The following is a 12273-nucleotide window of genomic DNA, read 5'->3' as shown; positions in this document are numbered from 1 at the left end:
GTGCTTCCTTGTCTCAGGAAAATATAGAAAGTTGATATGATGACACACGGAGAAACAGTTGTACTGCAGGCTTATGAAATACTCGGTACAGATTGATCCAGCTGTTCACCAGTGTAGAATTGTTATTAGCCTCCAAAGTACCCGAAACTGTACCTCGATGTCAGAGCTTCCCCCTGCCAAGGACACATGTCTAAGGTGTCAGAACACTGCTCTGCAGTACACTGAAATCATGGAGACAATGTAAAATTAACAATAAATCCTAAATTAATATTTATATTGAAATTAGATTTGTACTGAAATAAATTAAATGGATGTTATACTATTGATTGCTATTGTTCACATTTAGCTGGACAAAAAATCTCCTGGGTTTAATTCCATTTGTAGTTGCTGAAGTGGTGGTTGTTGCTCTGAAAGTCAGATCTGTATTCACAGAAATTGGAGGAACTTTGCCAAGGAATGTAGGTCTCCAAAGAGCATGCTGGGCCTCCATTTTAGTATGGTTGTTCAAATACTAACAAGACAATGCTGTTGTTCTCTCATTCTGCACAAGCCTTGCAGAGCACCCTCATTTCTAGGAGATGTACAATTTCTGATGTGGTTGCTGAGCAGAAGGGTTGGAAGACTCACTTTAAAATTCATCAGTTATCATTGCTTTGGGATTTTTGGCCACTGGTATGGTGGCAAGGAGGCTGAGAAATTGTAGGAGAGTCCAGACTATGGGGACTGCATCGTGTGTGATGTGTTAGTGGAGGAGGTGTTGAGGTGATAAATGACTGAGCATCTGGCTGGCTTTGGAGGAGCGCAGAAAGAAGTATCTACCTTTCTCTGGTCTCTCCATTTCTCAGTAGGTAAAGCTGGAGCTGCGTAGTTATTTGCATTCCCTACTTTGTGTTCTTCCCTTGCCATTAGTTACTGACCTCTGTCCTGAACAGGCTCTCAGGCTAGATGGGCTTTAATCTGATGGCTCTCCTCATGTAAAGTCTTCTCTTCCTCAAGTCACTTAAACGCTTCCTTCACATATGAATTGCCCCATTGAAGTGACAGAGGGGAGACATGGAGCTCCCACTTGCTAAGAACTACAACTTGACTTTCTGAAGGGCAGGATGCCAGCTGCCTCTTTGAAAGGAGACAGTGCTCAGACTTCTGCTCCAGCAACCAACTCTGGAATTACTTCTAGTCAAACATTTCCCTTCTGTGGAAGGTACAATAAATGCGCATCTGCAGGTTTTCTTTGGTGTATTTTCCCAATGGGGTTTTTTTGTGTTTTTAAGATTGGGTAAGCAGTTATCCTCATATACTTAAGTATATTTCATTTAATTTACTAAAATGCTGAAATGACCAATGAGAAGCTCAGAGGCAAAGTAAGTTTCCAAAGCTATCTCTCAGCCCTTTCTTTCACAAGTTGTGATATATTTTGCTGATTCCTGTAGTTTGACCCTCTTTCTAGATGTCTCTTTCAAAACTTGGTCAGGCAGCACGCTGTAGTTTACTAACAACATGGGAAAAGTGCATATGTACCTGCTGAAATTAATTTATCTGGATCAGAGATTGTTATTCTGCGTGTCTGTGGTAACACTAAGCTATGGACCTGCCGGTTAACTGAAAGGTCATAGTCTGTCTATGTTTCCTTACAGAAAAACAGTGACATGATTACAGGTTGCTCTCAAAAAAAATATTATTCTTCAAATGTTTTAGATAAAGTAGCAGATTTCCTTGCTTATATTACAGAGTTGCTTTGTCGGGTGATACAGTAACCAAACTTGAATTCAGCCATATAGTCTGTGGCTGGAGGCAAGAAATAAATTTCAGTGTAAAGTTTGATGGTGGGAGTTTGATTTAGAAGACTGACACGGGCTACTTCCTTTTTTTTTGCCTGAAAGCACCAAACCATTGGCATTATTTAGCTGTCTAGCATTGTACATCGTGGAACACTTTTTTTTCTGAGTGCATCTGCTTAATTTCTATTCAGGGCACATGTACCAAATGATTGTGAAACTCATGTTTCCTTTATGTGTTGGTTTGCGTTTAAAGCAGCAATTTTAAATTTGAACATTCCCTTGTTCAGTCTCCTGGCTACGCCATAAATGTATGTGTATATATGGATACAGTTATATATATAGGTTTAAGTAATCCTTCTGTTTACTCTAGTGCTGGTCTCTGTCTGGCGTCAGCATTGTTGCCATCAGTGACAGATTGGAGTTGTCTTGGGGGATGGGAGTGCAGAGTCAGCTGGTCTGTATTTAATCTTATTGCTGTAGACTTGATCCTTACTAGAGGCAGCTGCCAGTGCCTGATCCTGTACTAATTCTAAGCAGTGGGGGTCGGTCAGCAACTTCCTGGCTGTTTAATTCTGTCAGATGGCACAAGCGAACAGTCTGGACACCTTGATGTCTCTGGTGTGACACAGACCCCTGGTTACGCCAATCTCGCCTGAGTATTTTCCATCCTAGTTGCACATGTCACAGAATCACAGAATGTCTGGTTTGGAAGGGACCTCTGGAGATGCTCTAGTCCAACCCCCCCGATAAAGCAGGTTCACTCAGGGTGTGTTGCACAGGAACATGTCCAGGCTTTTTTAATGTCTTCAGAGAAGGAGACTCCACAGCCTCTCTGGGTAAAATACATATACCTGATTATGAATTAGATTTATAGCATTCAGATATCTAGAGCAGGCTTTCACTTGAGTTTCCACTGGGCTAGCTGGTTGCTTCATGTGCATGGGGTTTGATTGTTTCAGTTCATTTTCTGGTTGAGATAAGAATACCCCCTCTTAACAGTTTCATTGTGCAAAGTAATAGAAGAAAATAAAAGAAAGGTGATTTAATGTTTAGTTGGGCAGTAACTGGTGTAGCCTACTGCTATTTTAAGCATGGACATGAAGGCTTATATTGTTTCTGTCTAGGATCTTTGGCAGGTTTTTTTGGAGGCCACAAGACAACCCTTCTTGGTTTTCAATCCTATTTCTAAAACAGAAATTAGCTTCTTTATTCTCCAGTTAATTGTGCAACTTTCTGCCAGTTATTTAACCCACAGATTTCAAAATAATGTGAGATCATTAATTCTTTAAAACTCTCTGTCAGGTAGGAAAGTGTTAGATTTATGTTACAGAATAATTCCAGTGAGGCATGTGGTTAATTAACTTGAGAGTGATACATACCACCCAATAGCAAACCTGAAGTGGAACACCTTGATTCTAAACTTACTTCCTGGCTTTCTGTTCATTTATATTTCAAGGTCGTTTCTCTCAGCTTGCTGTCTTGGTAAGTAATTTTGCTCTGTTTTTACAGAGCTGTCCTCTTTAGAATGTGTAGAAAAATCTGTATTATAGTGAAAGAGAAGGTATCAAACTGAATACTACAGATTTTAAAAATCTGTTTGCTGTCTGCTTAGACAGCCTGTTGCAACAGCGTCTTTCTCAGGGAGTCCGCTCTCTCGCCGTAGACTGTTTCCCACTTTTACCAGCAGGTTTGCAGTCAGGCCATGCTTGGATGAACACATCTCAGTGCCAAAGCCAGGTTAAGCAATTTTTCTGCTTCTGCTCCTGTGCTGCCCCTTCAGTTCAGCATGTGCAATGCCAAGACACTGAACTATACCAGAATTAAATATAACACTTTTGGGTGGTTTGAAGTTGTTTTAGTTTGTGTTTTTTGTTCATTTGGTTGGTTGGTTTGGTTTGGGTTTTTTTGTTGGATTCATTGTGTAGCCCCGTAGACAATTGTAGTGATATCCTTGAGAGGCCTGGGAGCTGGAGCATGCAGCTAAGGGAGAAGGAGGGGAGCAGAAACTGCACAAGATGGTTTTGTAACTGAGGAAAGGAAAATGTCCATGGAACCATGGTTTCACACTGCCACAAGCCTGCCAAGGAATCACATCTGCTCTTACTTCAAAGTCTGTAACAGAACATTTTCTTTTTTTTTTCTTGAGAATATTGCATTGCGTGTAGATATATATGGCCAAATACTCAATTTCTTTTAACTCATTCCCTCTTCAACTAGCAGATGGAAAACTTGTCAGTGTAGACACTTGGGGTTTTAATATGTTCAGCATTTTTGATATTTTCTTTCATGGTGGTTGTGACTCTGGTGACTGAGAGCTTATCATTGCAGGCAATTATTCTCCCAAAAAGACACTTTATTCCAAATTAATGTTTTCAAGCCGCCTACAGCATTTGAGTTTTCTGCACAGATTAGGCTGCTGGCATAGGAAGATACAGCCTAGGTGTCTCTACTTCTTTGAAGATCAGACTTCTCCTGTTAAAAAATGGGAAAGGGGAAGTTACATTGTGTCATCTCTAAGCCTTTTGTTACTTTTTTTTGCAAGCAGGAGGCCTTAAATTTAAGGAGAATTTTAAACGTATCTGTTTTTCCTAAGCCAACTTCCTATAATAGCTAGAATGAGGCTGTTCATTCCTCTGTAAAATTGTCGCTGTCTTCTTTCAGTACGTTTCTACAATTTCTTTCAACTTGCTTAGTGTTCTAAAGTAACTCTCCAGCAAATCAGACCGTGCTGTTTCAGCAGCCTGTACTATTTTGTCTTTACGGATGTGGGGGTTAATTCACAATTGTTTGTATCTCACAGGCTCCCACTGATGGAAACCTTTGTCCTGCAAAGCTTTGCACTTGATAAAGAGTAATGCTTGAGATGTCAGCCCTCTGGAAATCCAGAGCTCTGTAGAAATTAAAATCCTTGAATATCCTGTTTACAAATCCTCAGATTTAAATCCTTATTTTGTTGGAATTCCTTTAGGCAAAGATTTAGGTTTTTCCCCATGATGTGCCTGGTTCATGCAAGTATGGGCATAATAAAATGGTCTGATGGTATCACTTCAAAAAAACCTGTCTGTAAATTTATGGTAAAGGTACTTAGCTTTTCTAGGGAGATGAAGAAGCTGGCATTTTGCTTCGAGAAGCCTGTGTGGGCAGAATATTTAACACAGCAGATAGGCTTGTGGGAAGTGGCATTCAAAGAGAGAACTAGGAGTTTTTAATCAGTAGAAATGGGTGGTGTTTTAACTCTGTTAGTGTGGGCTGCTCAAGATCAGCTCAGGTAGCATTTAAGACAAGATGAGAAAGCTCAGAAAGTGCATATGCAGCAGTAACAGAAAATCATTCCTTGTTTGAAATAAGCAGACAAATATGCAAATGGAGGTATAGGTCAGTCCGAAGTCACGGAAAAGAGAAACCAGATCAAGCCTGAGGAAAACGCAACACTTACTTGAAGAATAAATAATGTGCGAACTAAGCAAGAAACTGAAAGTCAGTAAAGGCCATTTGACCCTTAGGAGAAGCAAGCCCTTGGTCTCTTACCATAAATAACTACCATGGTGTGGGGCAGAATGGGGCGGACTGCGGTGTGTGTGCACCCAGAGAACTGTGGGGAAGGCTGCCTATGTAAGAAACTCCAGGGTGTGTATGGTCACTGGCCACAGGGAGCTCAGGGTTGGACGTATAAATATTAAGAGCTAAAAATGGTACAAGAAGCCACACAGTGCTGGGTATGAGTTTTCCATTAAAGATCCAACATAGATAATTACACTCCCTACTTTTATCTTCTTTTAATGTTGAAAAGTCTCTCCATGGAGACTTCTCGCCAAATAAGGGAATTTGTTTTGGGGGATTTTGGTGTTGTCAGGTTTTTTTTTGGTGTTTTGTTTTGGTGTTTTGTTTTGTTTGGGGGTTTCTGTTTGGTTGGTTGGGCTTTTATTGATAAGAAAAGGATGAATTCCAGAGAGGATTTTGTTTTTATTATTACTACTTAAGCTTCTCAAAGGATATTACAAAGAAAGAAGAGCAAATTGGATCAAACCTACAGAAAATATATGACAATCTCCTTTTTATAAAATAAGAGAAACAAGACATCTGAGTTTCTAAGTGCCTATGGGGAAAATGGCTTATGTCTTTAAAGGCTTAGGTCATAGTTTTGCTGAAAGTATGTACGAGGGTGTTTGTGTCTGCATGAAGCCTCAAATGCAGTGAATAGTGAAGTAACTCGTTACTGTTTATCCCGCTTTTGGCAGTCCCTGAGGGTGGAGTTAGTTGTCTATATTTGTTCACTTTTCAGCTGATTAAGAGTCATCCATGAAAGGCGGGAAAAGTTGGGGGGGGGAACAGCAAACCAAAACTTTCTTTTAAAATGCCTGGAATCACTGATGATGGCCCAGGATGCAGTATGAGCTAGGTAGAGATCTCAGTATTCCTTAAAGGTGAAGAAAAAGGCCATTTACTGTGTTTGGAAGAAGATGGTTTTGGCCAGGTAATGATGCCTTCCCAGCAGAACTGGACTTGTCAGGAATAAGTTAATTCTGAAAAGAGCTTTAAGAGAGCAAGAGCATCTTTGGGAAGACAAGGAAGTGACCAGTTAGGAAGATGTCAGTGATGCCTTTTCCTTTGTGCAGGAACCAACCACCACTTCAGCTGCCTGCCTTGCCTTGTGAACATTTGCAAATACTGTTCTGTGACTGGGGGAAGCTTGCCAGTAGTTGAAGAGGAATGCTGCAAAAGAAAGCACGTTTATTTTAGTGTGTGTGAAGTGGAAGGAAGTTAGAATTGTGTAAAAATTATTTGTTTCACATTTGTAACATGGCAGCACAACAACTTAAAAATTTGGAGTGTGAATCTCTGATTGAGAATGAGCTGGGGACTTCATTGCTGCAGGCAGAGAATCAGTGTTTTGGTAAACCTTGCTACCTAATTCATGGATGAATATTTGGTGCTTACTTCAGTGAAATTCTGGTTGCCTCTGTAGTTTTAGGGCTATAGACAGTTTATAATTTTGTTTGTTTGGGGTTTTTTTCCATTGTCAGATGTTGCTTGTCATCTTTTTGATGAAGAAGTAGTTGCACATTTAGCTAAAGTTGCATTGCTTTGTATTGTTTTCAAAATGTGTCAGACTGCTGGAAATAAGAGCAGTTCTACTTCCCAGCCCCTGCCCCACCAAAGCAAGTTTAGTGTGCATCTCAACAGGGCAAAACTTCCCTCTGCTATCATCTATATCTTATCTGTATTTTTGGCGGGAAATACTCTTTTTGGAAAAGTGGTAGTTTATAAACCCATTTATTTCCATGGCTTCTCTTCTCTTGATTGTCCATGACAGCAACTAGTGCTGTGACTGAAGGTGGAGTTTATTGTGGTGGTATCTCTCCACAAATAATTGATTTCAAACTGCAACCTATTCCACGCAGCTGCACTGGTATTACCCGCAGCACCTGCTGTGTTCTGTGTTCAAACTCAGCCTTTGGTACAAAAAACGGTGGGTCCCTTTAGCAGATTGCTGTCCCCAGCCTCTCTCAGCATTCTGTAGAGCTGATTTACATGTCTAAGACTGTCACAGAATTTCTGTGGGGATTTTTTAACTAGTAGCTATGCAATAGCAGAAGTTAAGTTAAAAAGTTAAGGGCAGTGTATCTGATTAGTGTAAAGGAAAACATACTCCAAAAGCTCATTAGGTAATTTTGAGAATGGAATTTAAATTGATATTATTTGGATTGTTAACATTAGGATTTTTGGGTTTATGAACTGCTCTGTTCTAGAAAATGGAGATAGATGTACACTCAACTGTAATCCACTTATCCATCATAGAGCTTCTGCTAGAGACCCATTTAATTTCCAAACAGAAGAATTCATTATCTATCTCTAGAGAAATTAGTTTTTCTTAAGTGCTACGGTGTGCAATGAGCTATCAGAGAGCATTCTGTAGCAAGCAAGCGAGGAAGCAGCTGTCTCTAGCATGGATTTATGGAACAAGTGAATAAAAAATTTCTGTGTGCAATACAAACGTACAATGAATTATCTTTGTGCCCCAAAAGGGTCAACAAATAAAGTTTCAGTTCATTGCCCTGCTAGAGTTTTGCTGCGTAACCTTCAGTGGGAAACAGTGTTGATCCAGCATAGATTTTTCTTTTCTGTCTAACACTACTCAGTGTAATTTGCATCAAGTTCATCTTTTAAAAGCCTGTTACCTCACTGTGGGCAGTCTGGGGTCCCAAGAAGTTTGTTTCAGTGGGGTGCAAGTGACCTGTGTAGCCACAGCCTGGGTGCTGTAGCCTGTCCACATGGTGCTGGGCCCTCTGTAGGCAATGTTGGTTCTTCTAATTCAGACCTTCTGGGTAAAATGGCCTGACACCAAATAAATCTGACTTTTCCAAAAACACATATGGACTCTAATGTATGTTTCCTCATGAATTCTGGCAGTGCAGCCCACTTCATGGGGTGTGCCCTTAAAGGGAAACCACAGAAAGTGAAACAGCTCTCTGGAATAGATTGCTGAGAACTCCTCAAGCCCTCCTGCCCTTTGCCTACCAACACAAAACTGTAGATGTTTGTAGATGTTTGAAATGCCAGGACAAAAGCTTTCTCTGTCACTATCGAACAAAAAGATGTCAGAATTGAAAATTCTGATTATACTGTTTAAAATACATATTTTTTGTGAATGAGGTACTTGGGATAATTCACTTAGGAAGGCTGACAGACAGTCAGTTGGCTGCTCTGTACAGTACTTTCCAGTGTAAAAATAAACTGCAGATGTTTGACACAGATATGTCAGGATACTTAATTTTTGGTTAAGGTTTGCAGATGTCATGTGTTTTGTGGAAGCTAAATCCCTGTCTTAGGGGAAGGGGGGAAGATGTACATGGCACCAAATGCTGAGAAGCATGTCCTGTGTGTGACTAATGCATCCTGACCTGTGGACACTCTCCCTTTTGATGTTTTTTTGTTTCGGTTTTGCCTTTTTTTTTAAAGTGCTGTCATTAGCATGGAACTGTTTCTGTGATGAAGTTTTGAGAACCGCCCTTCATTATTGGTAGGCAGAAGAGTTCAACCACCAGGTGATTTTCTTCATCTTGTGGACAGACAGGTCCCCATAAGAAGGGAGTCTTGTATAGCACTTTGCTGGTTTAGCTGCACAGAGCATTATTTGTTCCATCACAGCAGCACCCAGGAAATGGAGGTAAGTTTGGGCACGTAAAATTGAGTTGTTGCTCCCTGATTGGGCCTACCGAAGACGATTTTTGATGACAGATTGGTCCAAATGTTTCATGTCTCTGAGCTGTTTTAAATCCTCTTTAAAAAATGTGGTGTGGGGATTTATGTTGTGTGCTGTTTTGGTTTGTCTACAAAGCAATAGCAGTAAGGCTGTCAGTTTTGAACTTCACAAGTCTTGAGAAATGGATGAGGTTGGATAGTTTATCTAAACACAACGCTTACAGCTGTATTTCATTGGATGCACTTGATGGCAGATATGTTACAGACCAATTTGTTCATTTTCATAGAGTGGTAACTGATTACATTTTCGCTTGGCAATAGTTCAGCTAAAGTTGTGTTCTCCTGTGCATTGTTTCCTTATCTCAGCTATGAAGTAATTTATTTGGAAACAACTCTGTTTGGTTATGGGTTTTGGTTGGGGCGGGGGGGGCGGAGCTTTTTTGGGTGAGGAGTGAGGGGTTTGAGGTATTTGCTTTGGTTTTGTTTTTGTTTTCTTTTCAGGACATATGTATGTTTTCTACAGTTTTAGGATTCAATTCCAGGATCTCTTCTTTTCTCCCCACTTCTTCCAGCCCAACTTTGTCATGATACTTAGTAGGAATTTGCCATTATGCATAATGAGCACAGCAGGACAAGTACCATGCAATTTGTTTTCTAAGTTGCAGAAGCTGACAGCACCTTAGAATGTTGGATCTCATCCCTCTAGATCCAGCACAAATTTTAATATTTCATATTCAAGGAATATGTAATATTAAAAAGTTAAAACAAAACATGATTGGTTGATAGTTCGGTAATTTACATCTCTTGTGGTTTATTTGTCTAGGGAGACAGCAGCAGCTGGAAGCTGAGCAACAGTACGTGGATGCTGATCAAGACCTTCACAGGACAGAGCGAACTGTGGAGCCGCCCACAGAGAGACCTGGGGAGAGGCGAATGGCAGAAATGAAGAAACTGTATGGTGCTGAAGCTGACAAAATCCAGGCAATGGAGGCAGCCTTGCAGCTCATCTTTGATAGAAACTGTGACAAAAAACAGCCCAAATACTGGCCCATTATTCCCCTTAAGCTGTGAGTACCTGGACTGTGCTCTGACCTGGTGCAGAGCTGTAGGGAAGGGTGCCTCAGGTTGTGCTGCTGAAAGAACAGACCACAAATTTGGGGTTTAGTTGGGCTTTGGGGCAGAGGCTGTCAAGGGCATCATGTTCCTTTGCCCTGCAGTCCTTTTACACTGTCTGTCAGCAACAATCACAATCTGTTCTACCTACATGCAGTTCTCAAGTAGTAATAGGAGGGACCTCTCTAAAGTTATAGTTTCACACTTTTGATACCTGCCTACCTTGACCATTCTTGCAATAAACATAATGATGTTTATATTCGGTGAACTGGGAAAACTTTAAAGTGATGCGAAAAAGGCTATATGAATTGTCTGCTCTTCCTATTTAGGATATTGAGTGATCCCATTTTTTAGTCTTATTTAACATAGTAGCATTTGGATCCCATTGAACACAGCACAGCTTGAAGTGTTATGTCTGCTAATCTTGCATTTTTTTTGAGGACAAGGAGACCACTGGCCAAGATACAACATATCAAATGACTGTAGCACAGCAATTTGAATTATTTTTCAAAGGTTTCTAATAAAGCAGGAAGTTTTTCTTCCAGGCTGATAATTGTCTGGCAGGAGTTCAATTCTAAAGCAACATTATATAGAAAAATGTTTTAATGAAAGGGGGTAAGGGGAGTGAGGGAGAAGCCTGATGTGGCCCTTGTCTGTTGACAGAGAGAAACTGAAGAGGACAAAGTCCTCTTGGGGCCAGTGCCTACAGTGATTTTTTGCCATTCTAATAAAAAGCATCTAATGGGTTTGAAGCTTTAAAGAAGACATATTAATTTGATAGACTATGGGTACATCCGGATGCTATATTTGGAGGTGCGGAAGCTATGTAGCCCTGAGGGCTATGTTTATTTTAGGTGCAGCTTTCCAGTGCCCACCTACGTATTGCATGCACAAAGCTTAAACAGAGGCAAGTTGGATGTGTCTCTGTGTGTGCTCATCCATCTGCTCAGGTTGTTGGGCTCCACTTTGGTCGCTCTACTTTTGGTCAGTTGTGCTTGCCCTGCTAATAGCTGACCAGGTGGAGTGAGGCACACAAGTGGTCTATATTAGAGAGGCAGAATTGTCCCCACAGTACTGGTGACCCCTCAGAACATGATACCCCGACCATTTCTAAGGAGTTTCTGTGAAGCACTGCAGCTACGTATCATTGTGTGCCGAAGGGCTGTAGTTCTATTAAGCAGCATTTGCCAGGGCAAAGGAACCTTATTCTGTTTTAATTGTGACAAACATTCATGTGCCTACTTGGCAACAGAGGAAAGTCACAACTGAAATTCTAACTTCAGTTCATGCCCACTGTGTGTGGTGGTGTATCTCTGTAGCATGTGTAGTTTGTAATACACACCAGCACTTGCTGTGCCCTCTGCCACCAAAGCAAGTCTGTGGTGTGATTTGGAATAGCTTTGTTTTTACTAGTAATTACTATGTTTTTTCCAAGCAGCATTTTCATTTCAGTTCCACCTCCTTCACTTTAGATGTAATGAGATGGAGTTAAATGGAACGCTGAAATTAAAAGCTCCTGGTCTCCAATACTTAGGGTGTGATTAATCTGAAAAAACTTGTGTGAGACAGGAGAGGGAAGAGGGTTATGAACAGTCCTTCATTTGTCTTCACTTTTGGTTTTGGCAGATTTTGTCAGAAACTCAGTGTTTTGTTTGGGCTTCCTTTTATTGACCAAATAAATTCTCTTTTTAACACCTTGTAATTTATTTTTATGTTATTGTAAATAAACTTCTATAATTTAGCACTGCAGTCCTCAGATGCTAAGGCTTTCTTTTAGCTGCTCTATTGTTTAAGGAAGACTGAACTTAGAGCAAGGACAGTTTTAACGTATTGAGAAGCATGAAGAGTGTTGACAGGACTTCGGCAGGAATGCCAGTCAATACCACACACGCATGGTATGGTACAAAATGAACGGGAGGGCTGTTGCAACTGCTGGGGGAAAACCCTGTCCCAGATTAACATGCATAGATCTTTCTGTTCCTATTTGAAATATTTCCAGTGTGGTGATGGTGTCTCTCCTGCACAGTTCAGTACAGAAGAAAGAAACTATGGGTGGGACTGAGCTGTTCTTACTCTTCAACCCAGTTCTCAGTTCTTGCTGTGGTTGTTTCTCCATCCAACTGGTTCTACTAGCAGAAGCAGAAATTCTGGTCTCCAAAAGTGTTTGTAGAGACCTCAT

General features: G+C 40.7%; 1 protein-coding gene across 1 annotated transcript in view; it reads left to right on the top strand.

The window, feature by feature from the left end:
- GEMIN8 (gem nuclear organelle associated protein 8) overlaps positions 1 to 11843 on the top strand; it is a 28049-nt gene extending 16206 nt beyond the window's left edge. The window contains exon 5 of the mRNA XM_082062076.1: positions 9805 to 11843. Within this exon, the coding sequence (XP_081918202.1) occupies positions 9805 to 10052 (248 nt within the window). The 3' untranslated portion in view covers positions 10053 to 11843. The remainder of the gene's footprint in view (positions 1 to 9804) is intronic.
- The last annotated feature ends 430 nt before the right edge of the window (positions 11844 to 12273 follow it).

This window comes from Streptopelia decaocto, assembly GCF_964273445.1.
Source record: "Streptopelia decaocto genome assembly, chromosome: 1".
Taxonomy (NCBI): Eukaryota; Metazoa; Chordata; class Aves; order Columbiformes; family Columbidae; genus Streptopelia; species Streptopelia decaocto.
Note: the sequence above shows the minus strand (reverse complement) of the source record. Positions and strands in the feature narration are given on the sequence as shown.